General features: G+C 49.1%; 1 protein-coding gene across 4 annotated transcripts in view; it reads right to left on the bottom strand.

Moving 5' to 3' along the window:
- Window positions 1–3,863: 3,863 nt before the first annotated feature.
- The window catches only part of SYT6 (synaptotagmin 6), a 60,122-nt gene continuing 49,948 nt past the window's right edge, over window positions 3,864–14,037 (bottom strand). For 2 of the 4 annotated variants that reach the window (XM_046026798.1, XM_046026807.1), the window contains exons 7-8: window positions 11,617–11,683; window positions 9,907–9,994 (exon numbers count right to left, since the gene is read on the bottom strand). In XM_046026798.1, the coding sequence (XP_045882754.1) occupies window positions 11,666–11,683 (18 nt within the window). In that variant the 3' untranslated portion in view covers window positions 9,907–9,994; window positions 11,617–11,665. Of the gene's footprint in view, window positions 9,995–11,616; window positions 11,684–14,037 lie in introns of all 4 variants that reach the window. The other 2 variants (XM_046026776.1, XM_046026787.1) reach the window with 1 other exon arrangement.

Raw genomic sequence — 14,037 nt, 5'->3', positions numbered from 1 at the left:
ATCGCAAGTAGACAGAGAGGCAGGCAGAGAGAGAGAGGGAAGCAGGCTCGCCGAGCAGAGAGCCCGATGCGGGACTCGATCCCAGGACCCTGAGATCATGACCTGAGCCGAAGGCAGCGGCTTAACCCACTGAGCCACCCAGGCGCCCCGCGTTGTGTGTTTTTTATAGTTAGTGGCAACAAGATGGGCGAAAGGCAAGGAGACAGGACCATGGGGGTCCCAAGGAGCAGCTGCAGGGTCGGGCTCTCCGCAGGTGACAGGCATTGTCCCCTGTTCCTTCCGCCGCCAGGACCTCCTGCTTTTGAAATTCTATGCCCGTGCTAACCCAATGGGCAGAAACCAGAATTGGTTGTTAGCGCAAACCTTCCAGCGGCAAGGCAACGGGATTGGGAGATAGCTGACATTTCTAAAGACGGCTGGAGTGAGTGAGATATCAGCGGACACGTTCGTTAAATGTCACTACTTTTGTTTTCTCTGCAGCGTTCAGGGCTTAAGTTATTCCAAATTAATTACCCAACCACTTGATTTATTCTGTACATTCCCTCTCCCTGCTCCCCCCCACCCTCCCCAGATTTCAAAGCAGTAACAGTCTTATTCCCTTTGTTCTCCAGCTACTCTGCTGCCAAAGGTGAACAGGTTTCTAAGGAGGGAGGCGCTGGTCCACGCAGCACTGGCTTCTGAGCTGTGCTCTTGGGCTGCAGACCAGAGCTGAGCCCACCCACTCCACCTCTGTTTTATAGACGGTGGGGGTGGGGTGGGGAGCGCAGCGGGGCAGGAAGAGGCTCAGAGAGTTTACATGACTTGCCCAGGGTAGACTGAGGAAGCCGAAGAGCCAGGACCGAACCCAGATCTTCTGGCTCTTGAGTTTACCAAATGTAGTGGTATTGAAGTGTTGAATCTGTCCTCACGTGGCAAATGTGGCAAAGATACAGATTTACATGTCAGGTAGCCACCAGGATGGAACAGAATGGAAAATGCCGTTCTGGCCCAGCTTCCTGGCCAGGGAGAGAGCAAGCCAGGAGCATCAGGGCCGTCTGACAGTTTAAGAGCAGGAGGCACAGGGAGAACCTCTCTGCGTACGAAGTCAGGCATATTTGGACCATCTGGAAAAGAAAGCCAGCAGTCATTGAAGGAGGACCGTTTGTGACGCTTGTCTGGATCTTCGATTTCACCATCCACTTTCACCGCAGTGTGTCTTCGTCAGTAATTTCTCCGGGGAGATGAAGGACCACAGCCCTTTCAATTGTGATTAGCAAGTCCTCTGTCATCTCCAGGCCTCATGTTTCCAAAAACACCGAGAATGCCTAGCCACGGGTTTGAATTCCTCATTGTCCCAGCTCCGACACAGACCGAAGCCGCACAAAGTGAAGCTGGAGAGAAAAGAAGAAATGCTCCATATTTTGGGACGCCTGAGGCGCCTGCCCACATGGGCGCTCTGTGTCTCTCTGGATAAACCCTGATGTGTCACCAAATTTACCCAGTCTGTGCCGGAAAAAAAGAGTCACCTCAGGGAAAAGAGTCACACATCTCCCCACTCTGCCCCCAGGAGCAATTTACTGCCAGGGAGCCATCCTCCGCTGAGACTCCTGCAGGAGGAGACTCAACCCTCTGGCACTGAATGGGAAGAGATTCAAGAAGGCAGGAGAGCTGAGCTAGCCCGTGGGCATTCCTGAGTTTGCAGAGCTCCTCCGAACCCTCTGAGTTCTTCTGTCTGCCCCCTCCCATGGCAGCTCATTTCCCTTTATATAGAGTCTGGTGGCATAGGCTTTGTTTGGAGCTGCGTATTGTAGAGCGATGAGCCTTCCTGCCATTTCTGAGCTTTCTGGCAGAGCTACTAAGTTACAGCAAGACTTTGCTCTTCCTGGCATTGTCCAACACAGGGCACGTTTATGGGGTGACTGACTTGGGTTGGGGGTGATGAGTGCACTCCACAATTCTTTAGCTATTCTTAAAGGAGTAACTGATGGCTGGGGACAGCAAATGAATGTGTGTGAGTCCTGGTTCACAAACAGGCCATTACAGGGCTCTCTCCTGGAAGGAATGAGGCTGGGATCTTGGAGGGTGCACTTAGGGTTGCACTAGGAAGGTTATACGCATAGATGGGTGGCTTAGGCAATCCTTCTCCAGGCTTACCACATTGTAGTAATTGCCTCTTTGTGTGTCTGTCTCCTCCTCTGAATCATGAGCTCCTCGAAGAGATGTGTTTTCTTAGAAGGCAGCTCAGCATCGTATTGATGAATGATTAAGCATCACTCACGTGTAAGCAAGTGGACAATGGGATTTAGGTATCTGGATTTAGTTGTATGAGCATGGGCAGGTTTCTTGACCTCTTAGAGTTAAAGAGAAAATTAAGTGAGGTAATGGATGTAAGGCACTTAAAACAGTGCCCAGCATAGAAGCGTGTAGTGTTGGCTAGTTGTTATTAATTGGTGTGCCCTCAGCCTAGCGCCTTATCTGATATATACTAGGTGCTCGACAGATTGGTTGAGTGAATCCCTCTGCTCATTCAGAAAAAGAGATGAACCTGCATTCATGGGAGTTAGTTCCCTGAAGTTCTTGAGTGTTCTGGGGCCAAGTAGGGCAGGAGAGAGAAGCTGGGATGTAGGATTGTGTTTGGTTGGCATGTTGGGAGTTAGTCCAAGTCATTTTCAGTTGTGGGAGATGAACTCCATAGGAAATTTGCAAGAATTGGGTAAAAAGTCTAGTTAGCTGGTTAAATCTCCATCACTGTGCTTGGTCCTGCACTAAGTATCACAACATATGTTTATCAGCAAAAGCCCCAGAGATGAGGATGTGTTTGCAGACAGGATATCAGCAAATGGCACCTTATAGGAGATTCCTATAGGATATTTTATAGTGTCCTCAAAAATTGAAGCCCTATGAGTCTATCTGAAGCTATCTACGGATTCAATATAGTCCCTCTTAAAATCCCATGGTTTTGTCAAAATAGATTCATCCTAAAATTCATATGAAAAAAAAATTCTTATGGAATCTAAGGGACCCTGAGTGGCCAAAACAAATCTGAAAAAGAACAAAGTCGGAGGATTCATACTTCCTGATTTCAAAATTACTAAAAGCTATAAGTAATCAATTTAGTGTGATACTAGTATAAAGGCACACATATAAACTGATGAAACAGAATAGAAAGCCCAGAAATAAACCCTCACATATAGGTATGGTGAAATGATTCTCAGTGAGGGTGCCAAGATCATTCAGTGGGGATAAAGACAGTCTTTGCAACAAATGATGTAGAAAAAACTGGATATCCATGTGCAAAAGAATGAAGTTGGACCCTTACCTCACAATCTATACCAAAAAATGAAGTGGATCAAAGATCTAAGTGTAAGAGCTAAACCTATAAAACTCCTAGAAGCAAACATAGGGGCAAAGCATCATGGCACCCATTTGGCAATGATTTTTTTTGGATACAACCCCAAAAGCATAAGTAACAACAACAACAACAAAAGCAGGTAGATCAGACTACCTCAAACTTTAAAACTTTTGTGCATCAGAGGACATGATCAACAGCAACCCACAGAATGGGAGGCAACACTGTATTTGTAAATCCTAAATCTGATATGGGATTTATATCTCAAATATATAGAGAAATCCAAAAACTCAACAACAACAAAACAAACACAAAAATGAGCATTGAATCACTATATTGTACTCCTGAAACTAATATAATATTGTATGTTCACTACATTGGAAGTAAAATTTAAATCTTAATAAAGTTTTTTAAAAAATGAGCAAAGGACTTGAATAGACATTTTTCCAAAAGAGATATACAAATGGCCAGTAAGCACATGAAAAGATACCTGACATCACTGATCATTAGGAAAATACAAATCAAAATCACAATTAGATACCATTTCACACCCATTCCGACGCCTACCATCAAATATATATAAAATAACAAGTGTTGGTGAGGGTGGAGAGAAATTGGAACTTTCGGGCACTGCCTGCGGGAATGTAACATGGCGCCACCATTATGAGAAACAGTATGGCAGTTCCCCCAAATATTAAAAATAGAATGACCATCTGATCCAGCAACTCCACTTCTGGGTGTACACCCCAGAGAAGGAGAGACAGGAAGAGATCTTTGTATACCCAAGTTCACAGAGGAATTATTCACGATAGCCAAAAGGTGGAAGCGACCCAAAGGTCCACCAATGTATGTATGTACTACATACATTGTATGTAGTATATTCATACAATGGAATACTATTCAGCCTTAAAAAGTAAGGAAATTATGACACATATACAACATGGGTCTACCTTGAGGATATTCTGCTAAGTGAAATAATCCCGACACGAAAGGGCAGATACGATATGATTCCACTTACACGAGATATCTGGAATAGTGAAATTCATGGACACAGAAAGTATAATGGGGTTGCCAGGGGCTGGGGATCTGCTGTTTCATGGGTTCAGAGATGAGAAAAGTTCTGTGGAGGGCTGGTGGTGACGGTTCCCCAACAATGTGAATATATTGAAAGCCACTGCATTATACAGTCAAAAATAGTTAAAATAGTAAACCGAAGATACGTATATTCTGCCCCCCCCACACACATGCCAAAGGCAAGAGCAGAGGCAAGGGGAAGGAAGACGTGGGTCCCTGCCAACGTGGGGGGAAGCAGACTTGCGACTCAAGCGATGTCCAAGCACTTCGGATGAACTTGTGAAGATCATTTTATGAGGCCCTTGACTGATTTGTTTTGTTCATCCCCATCCTCACTGATCAGCTTTGCTTGGGCACACCTCCATTATCATTCACATCACTTTCTTTTTCCTTGACCTCTAAATCTTGATGGTTCCCCAAGAAGCCCTCTTTGAGACTCTCCTTGTCCTCTTGTACCCATGTGGCTGTGTCAGCCTCCTGGCTTCACATCTCGTTCTGGTGCATAAGCTTTCTAGAAATTAACATCTCACACCCAACCTCTCTGCCAAGCTGCTTCTCGAACTATGGCCGTCTGCTGCTTATCCCTTCTGCATCTCAAATTCAGTTGACCCAAACCCGACTCATTGCTGAGCCCAGAGCTGATCTGTTGAGTCTCCAGTTTCTATGGAAGGCTCCATCATTTTTCTGGTGCCTCAAGTGTGAGAACATTCAACTCTTGAATCTTCCTTCCTTCTTGCCTTCCAGATCTGCTAAGCCGTCAGCCCTGCTGTGTGGTCCACCTGTGTCCAATGTGTCCTGTACAGGTGCCCTCGTTTCCCTGTGTGGGACCTCTGCCTAGCTCAGCCCTCCGCCCCCTCCTGGGTGAACGGCTGCAACTGCCTGCCAGCCTCTTGGCCTCCAGTCTCGCTGGTGGGCTTGCTGTGGCCATGCTGGGAGTGCTGCTGTGAACCAGCCAGAGGAAAGCCATGGGGAATAGGGGGAGGCCAGTCCTGTTCCCCTTCCTAGGCCATCAGACATCTAGATGGGGCTAAATGCAAAGAGGAGCGGGCCACGGGACAAATCACAATGTCCTAAGTGGGTTGTGGCTGCAAAACTTCCCAGGGAGGGGAGGCTGGGTGAGCAGATGAGGTGTGACAGCTAGACAGAGTCTCAAAGTCAGGCAATGCTTGCAGTTCCGGGGGGATTAGCCCACCTGGGAGCAGAAGTCAAGCGAGCAGTGGAGGGAGGGGCGGTGGGCCCATTTCGTGGAGGCACCTAGCAAGAACGAGGCAGGGGCCCGGTCTGAAGCCTGGTGGTATGGTGTATGGGCCCCTCAGGCTGGGATGTGCCCCCTCCCCACAACTCTCTCACCCCAAATCCGAGCTGTCCTTAAAAGCTCTAGGTCAGACGCCCCATCCCTCTTGAAGTGGTCATTCTGCCCTGCCATGATCTACTTTCTTAGAATTCTGGAGCCTTCTATTTCATCTCCCATCCCATGCTCACCACTTTCTACCTCAGACTATAATCACTTACGCTGCCAGTTCACCAGCCGAAAGCTTTTGCCGGCCACATGTGAGTCTGAGGCTGGCCCAGTCGTGGGGCTCCATCTAGTCCTTGAGTTCACTCAACAACTAATGGACTGTAGCTTCTCGTTGTTTCTCTGACTCAGCCGGGCGGCAGCTGTCACCCTCCATGAGGCTGCTAACTTCACTGTGGTCATCCCAAGCGCTGGGCAGTGATTTCCAGTTCTTCTTCCCCTTGGGCGCTTGAACCCCTGTGTTCTGTGAGGCTCCATGAGTAGTTGTGGGCCGTGAACGGGGAGGGAAAGGGACACGTGTCTCCTCTGGGCCACAGTGTTGAAGCCAACAGAGAAGCTTCAGAATGCTCGTTTCCCTCGGGTGTGGCAACTAGCCATGTTTGACATGACAGTCGGCTGCTGTCATTCTGGGTCCCCCTGAAAACATCCGATGAGCAGCCGTCCCCTTGCCGACCTGCGACGGGCACGAACACGAATGAGAAACCTTTGTTGTTCCCAGCCACGGAAGTCTGATGGTAGTTCTGGCTGTCTGACCCAGCCTGGCCAGCCAGACCCATTTATCCTGTCCCAGGATCTGCTCCAGATGGGAGTGGCGCATCACCGCGCCCCGCCTGCTGGTGGGTAGCCCTCTGCCCACAGAAGCCCTGGGAGGCTGTGTGTTTGGGAAGCAGAGTGCTTCCCTCAGCACTTGGGCTCTCTCCGAGGCAGTGAGGAGGCAGCTCACTGCCAAGTGCCAGTAATTTAGATACAGATGTGCAAGAGCGGACAGTACCTTCCACGTTTCTCCCTATGGGCTGCTTCCTAAATTAATTAAAAGCTGGGGGTGAGCACAGAGGACATTTTATTAAGTCAGAATGTTCTTTTTAAATGTTCAAGTCTGCAGCCGGATTTTTCTCCTCACTTGGCCAAGTGGTGTTTTATGAGAGTTAGCGGGATTCCTCCCCTGGTGGGCGGAAGTGTTGCACTTTCCGTCGATGGGCGTGCAACCCGCTTCCCTAGAGAAGCCTGGGCATCTGGAGGGGCCGCTCACTGAGCTGAACAGCTAGGAAACAGCACAGCCCCGCACACCGAATGCTCTGCAAGCCATAAGCCTGGCAGAACACAGGTGAATTTTAGCTTCGTGGGGTATGCGGGTATTTTCTGGGCAGCACAAAAAACAAACAAGCCTTCCACAGTAGCTCCGATGGAAGGGAACTGGTTATCTATGGGAAACAACGCTTAAAGACAAGAGCTGTGCGGTGTCCTTTGTGTATGCGGACGGCTGAGCCTCAGGAACATACGATGACAAAGAGCAACGGGCGAGACACAGAGATTTAATTGAAGAAAAACTCTAGGCTGTGACGGGGCGGGAGACATGAAGCGGTAATTAACAACATAATTATTTAAATGATGTTGCAATTAATTAATATCCTGAGTATGCGAAGGAAGGGAGGGCATCTTTCAGCCCAGAAAAACTGCTGAATAAAGAAGAGAACTTGGCATTTGTCTAAAAACATCAAGATGCAAAAGGCCTTGGTTATCATGACTTCAGCAAAGCTCAAAACACCAACCCAAGAAAAAGGCTTCTTGTGGCAGAGAAGTTAACAAATGAATCGATGTTGTATTTCATTTTATTCTGAAACTTGTAATTCATTTTACTCTCATCTGCGAGGAAGAAGTATTGGGCTTGATAATGATGTTGACAGACTTTCAGGTTCATTCATGCTTTGGGTTGAGGACTAGTCCCCCCAGAAGACGCTGGGGGGTGGGGCTCCTGGAGCCAAGATCCTCCCTGGGGTGGGCTTCCCAGCCTGTAGAAATTTACCAAGACTGCTGCAGTGGGAGCGGCAGCAGTTGGGTAGGTAGTGTGGCGCTGACCATAATCTGCTCAGGAAATGACTTCCCAAAACCACGGGGAGGTTCACTTGTGTGAGTTAGCTGCTGGGACATAGAAGGGATGTCTGAGAGCAGTAACTATTCCACTGATCACCCTCCCTCCTCCAAGAGTTAAGTGGTCATCCTCATGTGTCCAGGGGTATGAAGATGGCAGCTGGACATGCGTTTTGAGATCACTTCTGGAAAGACCCACTCACACTCATTTCTGGGCTGCTCATGACCCAGGAAACTCAACTGTCCCCTTCCTGTTGCAGGACCCACAGCCTCTGCTCAGTGATCGAGATGGCCATCTTGATGAGGTCAGTCTATAGTCTAGAATCAAGAGACAGAACGAAGTTTATGGCCTGCTCTGAGTCTTGTCGTGACTCTCAAAAGAACACCCAGCTCAGTACAGCCTGACAAGGATGGCCTCTCAATCACAAGATATTTGGGGAGAAAATTATCTCTATACCAATGACACATTAACTCCTAGCCTGAGGCTCAGTACAGAGTGGAATTTGGTGCATCTGCCTTTGCTTCTCTAAGCTGAAAACTTCTCTGGCCACAATATCCTGGTCATCCTCACGCCCAATCTGAACTTTGGGTAGAAGATACTGCCTACAGTTCCATCAGCTGAGAAACCTGATAACTTGGCTTAAGGGGAGGGTTACTTTATTGAGTTTCTGCTCCTAAAGCACGTGACATAAAGACTAAGACACAAGGTACGTGAATAGCTTTTCCCTTCTTGACCTTCTCCTGGTGGAGGAAGGGGTTCTTCAGCAGACTTGCCTCTTGCAAGTCACACACACAACTCTGGAAGCTGGCATTGTGTAGTCACAGATAAAGTAGAAACTCACCTCCACAAATTTACCAGGGCTCTTCGGACTGCAATTGAGGAAATCAAGCGAGTTATATGTGGTTGGTGGGGAGACCACTAGGAACTCAACAGAAACATACTATTACAATACAGAATAGTTGAAACTTTTTTTTTTCCTAAACTGAATTTGGCCTAAGGTAGAGATCTAAAGGGGGTGGGGGGGGGGGAAGCGTTCACTACCACTAAAACAAACACTGAAGTACTTAGTAATCTATAGAACTAAAGTTTAAGATGAATACTGTCCCAGAGTCAAGGGGGCTGAAATAGGCTTAAGCTGGCTTTGTTTCAATCGAAAAGATTCTCTTCACAGAAAGATGGATTCCAGCTGTGACTTGGATTAAAACACCACATTCCCCAAACATTTTATGCAGGTGTTTCTTTGATCCGTGTAGGCATTTTTTACACAGTTGCTTGATACTTCACGGAATTCATAAAGCTACGCACGACACAGAAGTCATTCTGAAACACGTGTGCCTTCTCTTCTTTACAACGAAGGTTACTTTTGAGAACAAAGACCCTGCATTCAAACAAATATGGTCATTAACTGTGGTGTGCCAGAAAACATTCGGCATGTTTAGTTTCAGCAGAATCATTCCTAAAGAGAGGGGCTAAGTTCTCAGGAGGAGTCAAGACATTTTCAAATGATGAGGAAATTCAACAAGGAAGCGGGGGCAGATGGGGACACAAGGAGCCCTGCACGACCAGCGGAGTTGCGTGGACACCTCGGAGCGCTTGTGATTTCACCGTAGGACCAGGAGTCTGCATCGCGGTCTGTGTCACAGACGCAGAGAGCTTCCAAGGGTCACAACTAGAGCCTTGTCAAAGCTCTTGGCCTGATTTGCACCTTTCTGCAGGCTGCTACAGACGCAGCCATGGCTCCATCCCACGCCCTTCTTCTTCAGGGTTGTGGAGCTTGGTGGAGACACAACACTGAAGGAAATCACACCACCTCCCCAGAAGAGAAGATTATTTTACATTGTGTTTTATATGAACCAGCTTCTGGGCTCTCTACTCTTCTTTTTCTCCTACTCTTCCCCCCTTCTCTTCAGCAGATCCATAAAAAGTGAAAAACCACAGAAAACATCACCTTGGGAGACAAGAAAGACTAAGACAGGTCTGGCCACACGACAAGGGTTGTGACCTTGACCCACGCAGGAGCAGTTAAGACTCGTGCTACGGCTGCTGCTGCCCCTGCGCGACACTGTGTTTGGACAGTTGAACGAGTGCAAAAAGAGCGTCGCTGAGTCCCGTTGGTGTCGCCCGGTCGCACAGCTCATGGTGTGGGAGGTGGTTTCGGAGACGGGCACGAGCTCTCGCTGTCAAAGCTGGCAGCCCGGCCCTGCCACTGTGGAGAGGGGAGAAGGCTGGTTACCGATGGCCAAGGGGACCGGCATTTCAACTTTTGAAACTTCTGTGGCCCATGCACTGAATTCACCCTTCCCGGCTTTTCATAAGCTTCCTTGAATTTTGCTGTCAGCCATGCAAAAACAGAAGGAAAAGAGCTGTAGAGCTTCCAGTTTGGAATACCTGATTTTTTTTTTTTTTCTCTTAAAGACCTACTGCAGAGGTAATGAACGCTTTCTCCACTGTGTGTGTGTGTGTGTGTGTGTGTGTGTGTGTGTGTGTTAATGAGATGCTATGACTGGGGCATTTCTGAGTGCTTCAGCCATTTTTCACACTGAAAATCGGATTATGTTAGCAGCAAGAGAGGCCGTCTACAGAATGTGCCCTTACTGCCAAGAACCCGCGTCCATGAATTATTAGCAATTTGTCTGGGAGCTGTTAGTGCAGCTACAAACCTGATATCGCTCTGGCATCCAGCTCTCTTTCTCAGGCTTAATGCTTCCTGTGGGCATTCACACCCACCTTGTCAGGAGCTGGGGGTATGGGGCGGACAGCCCCTCCCCCCCTCAGGACCATCCCCTGCCTTCTCCTGCCTCACAAGTTGCCCTGTCAGCCCCCCCCCCCCCCCCGCCCGACCTTCCTGTCAAGGTGGGTGATATAAGGAGGCGTAACAGAGCGAAGAAGAGGGCTGAGAGTGGACGGACCCGTACCTGAGCCCCTCGACCCTTCCTTAACTGGAAAGCCAGTTGTGCTGGGGCACTGTTTTCTGGGCAAAGAGCTGACCCCAGGAATATCTTGACCCATCTTGGGGCCATGTAACCTCAAAGTGAGGCAGTGTTCACTGTTCCCTCCATCCTTCCTGGGAGCTGAGGAGACCCCAACCTCTCCCAGGTGCCCGTGGGACAGGGCTCCAGAGGGAGCCAGGGAGGTGGTCGATGTGGTCTTTCTGAAACGAAGTATGGCCTCCTCTGCTGCCCCTGAGCTCTGGGGGTCTCCACGGTGGAATGATGGGCTGAGTAGAAGCTTCTCTCTGCACCTGGGCACAAATGGGGGCGGGAGGGGGAAGGATGCCGTGCTCCCCACAGCACAGCTGTCTCTAGACAGAGTTGAGCCACCTAAGGAAAAGAATGTTTGCCAGCCAGTGTTCCCTACTGGAAATCCAGGGTGCTGAGGAGAGACCCCGACCTGCGGGACATCTCCACGCTCCTGCTTCTACAGAAAGCCTCTGTCACCTTCCCCAGGCTCAGTCCCTTCGTGTCCCTGTACAGGCCATCCGGCAGATCTTCACAACTAACCCCACGCTGGGCCATCAGGTACGGAGGAGGACCACCACTACGTGCCCTAGACCTGAGCCATCTTAGCATGCCTGACCTGGGGGCAGGCCCAGGGCGCCATCCACTCAACTCTCCAGTTCTCACATATAACAATACCAAGACGCAGAGAAGTCAAGACGCTGCTAGTTAGGGGCGGAGCCAGCATGTGAAACCAGGTCTCCTAATTCCCAGCTCGGTGCTCCCTCCACTCCATCCTGCTGCCAGCTTCAATCCGGCCACAGCTGGGGGAGAAGGAGATGCACGGGGCAAGAGGAAACCTAACATCTTAGGGGCCACACCGGGTACTTACTCCTAACTCCAGGTGACAGTCTCTGCTTGCAGCATCCACGTGAATGAAATCACAACCGAGGGTTTCCCTGGTGAAATATTTTAAATAAATAAGTGCCTGGTTGTTGAGCCCATGGTGACTTCTGACTCGAGTGCCTCTTAACCAGAAGGCAACACAAGATGGTCACCAATGCTCTCATTTAACACACCTCTGTCTTAGGGGGATCTACTTTCTCTGTGCCAGCCTTTAGTGCCGCTGAAAGTTACACAGTGATTCCTGGCTTCTCCCCGGTCAAGCATTCCACTTAAACAATCTTAAACTTAAACAATCTGATTGATACGCCAGTGCACAGGAGAAAAAGTGAAATGGCCACACAGGGTACCTTTTTTTCCTTATAATAGCCCAAGTCACGCGGAGCGTAACTGTCCATCCAGGACACATGTGGAAGGCACGCTGGCTTCCCTGCCAGCCCCTGACTGTTTCTGGGAAGACAAACAGAGGAAGGAGATGGGGTTCGTGGACAACGGGAAGGTGAATGACTCCAGCAGGCTTATCACGGTGGCTCTGAAGTCAAAAAGACTGGCCTCCCTTCCCTGGCGCCTGGGAAGGTGATTGTTCCAGGACGCCTGTGTTCCTTAAGACCTTTTGTTGTTCTGCAATGGGGTCAGACAGATCTGAAATCTCTGGAAGCTGATCTCCACTTGGCCTTTCATGATAGAACACCTTGGAGAAGGCTGCTGGTCAGCCTTGGCTCTGTGTGCGGTGACAGCAGTGATACGCAGCACTGGGCGGTGGTGCCTGGAGGGAAGGACACCACTGCCGCCGCCGCCACCAGGGAAGGACGCTCGCTGGGGCCTAATCCATTTCTACTCACTAAAAACATCCCAGCAGGGGAAAATGCCTTTTCAGTTCATTTGTTCCACTCAACCTTATTTTAAAACCCCAAACAAGTGGGCAAGTAGGGTGCCCTCTGTTCTCATTAATAAAAAAGAAATGATCACAGCACTCGAAACTTCTCGAAGGATGGTACAATCTAAATAGAGAGTACTTTATAGATGTGAGTACTTTATAGATCTTCCCGGGAGTGGGAGAGTGAGATTTCTGTATGTAGGATATGAATGGGAGAAGCAAGTTCCAGGAGCAAGGCTCTTGTTCAATGTCCAGAACTTAACCGAGGAGGCAAGATGGGAGCTTTAAGGGTGATTGGGGGGGGAGGTGTTTGAGTGCAAAGCATCACTTGAGCCCAGAGAGGGTTTACTTCCTATCTGCCTGGTAGGGTTTTAAATGCAGTTTTATAAAGATACTCAAACTGTGGGTGCTAAAAGTGTAGGTGAAATCCTGGGTTGCCAAGATGAATGTCATTTTCAGCTTCTTCATACGGAGAAATGATCCGCTGAACACAAAATGGTAGGATAATGAGAGGGGGAGGGGCGGGCTCCGGAGCTTCGTGTGCGAGGTCAAGAAAAAAGTAAACCCAAAGGATATAAATCAATTTATTCTCTTTTCGTTTTCCATATACTGTTACTTTCCCTTTACTGTCTCATCAAATATTCATTTTCAAGGGCTTGATTCTACTTTATCTTTCTTTCTTTTGTAGTCTAGACTAGTGAGTCAGTTTTCAAAGGAATGGGACTCGGAATCAATTATTTGGCTTAATTAGGTTGTATTCACTGTAGAGTGATTCTGGAACCGAGGGCCGGCACCTTCTGGCCTCCCTGTACCCACCCCCAACTCCAGCCGCGCTGGGGCCGGTAGCTTCAGTTTGTGTGGACAGGGCGGCCCAGTCACACGGGGAGGGTTATCTTTCTGAGCTGGCGCCATGGGAGTACTCACTGGTTCTATCCCCCATCACTTAGTGTCAGAGTTTCCTAGAAAAGCAGAGATGACGAGAGCCGACCCCCTCATTCACCAACCAGGAAAATGGAGAGGGGGACAATGAGTTGCTTAAAGCCCTACAGCCTATCAGCTTACATGTCCCTGCCCCTAAACCACCCTGAACATTTTAGTATGCTTATTCTACTCTTAAATATCTCCAAGGGATTTAAGGTGGGGGAGGGGGCACGGCGCCCTTCATTGGTTGAATCAGGCCTGCGTTCAGTGAGGCACAGAGTGTGGACCCCAGGTCATCCTCGGTTCCTTCCAGGAGCTGCCTCCTGCGGAGTCAGAGGGTGGTTGTGGGTGCCTCACCCACCCTGTAGAGAGTCTTCTGCCTAAGAGGGGGCAGAGGCTCCCTTGGGGGAAGGGAGCTGGAGAGCCGAGGGACCGGTCTCCATCATTCAAGCTTCACCACTGTGAATCAAGGCAACCACAAGACAGAATCAGGAGCCCTCCGATGAGAAGGAGCTTTGTGTGGATGCGTTAGTTCTCCATGCTCACCCCAAAGACATGCCTACCGCAGTAGGTAAATCAGTTAGCCTGGCTCCCAGAACACTTTCTCCCTCA

Source organism: Meles meles, chromosome 1, assembly GCF_922984935.1.
Source record: "Meles meles chromosome 1, mMelMel3.1 paternal haplotype, whole genome shotgun sequence".
In the NCBI taxonomy this organism is placed as follows: Eukaryota; Metazoa; Chordata; class Mammalia; order Carnivora; family Mustelidae; genus Meles; species Meles meles.
Note: the sequence above shows the minus strand (reverse complement) of the source record. Positions and strands in the feature narration are given on the sequence as shown.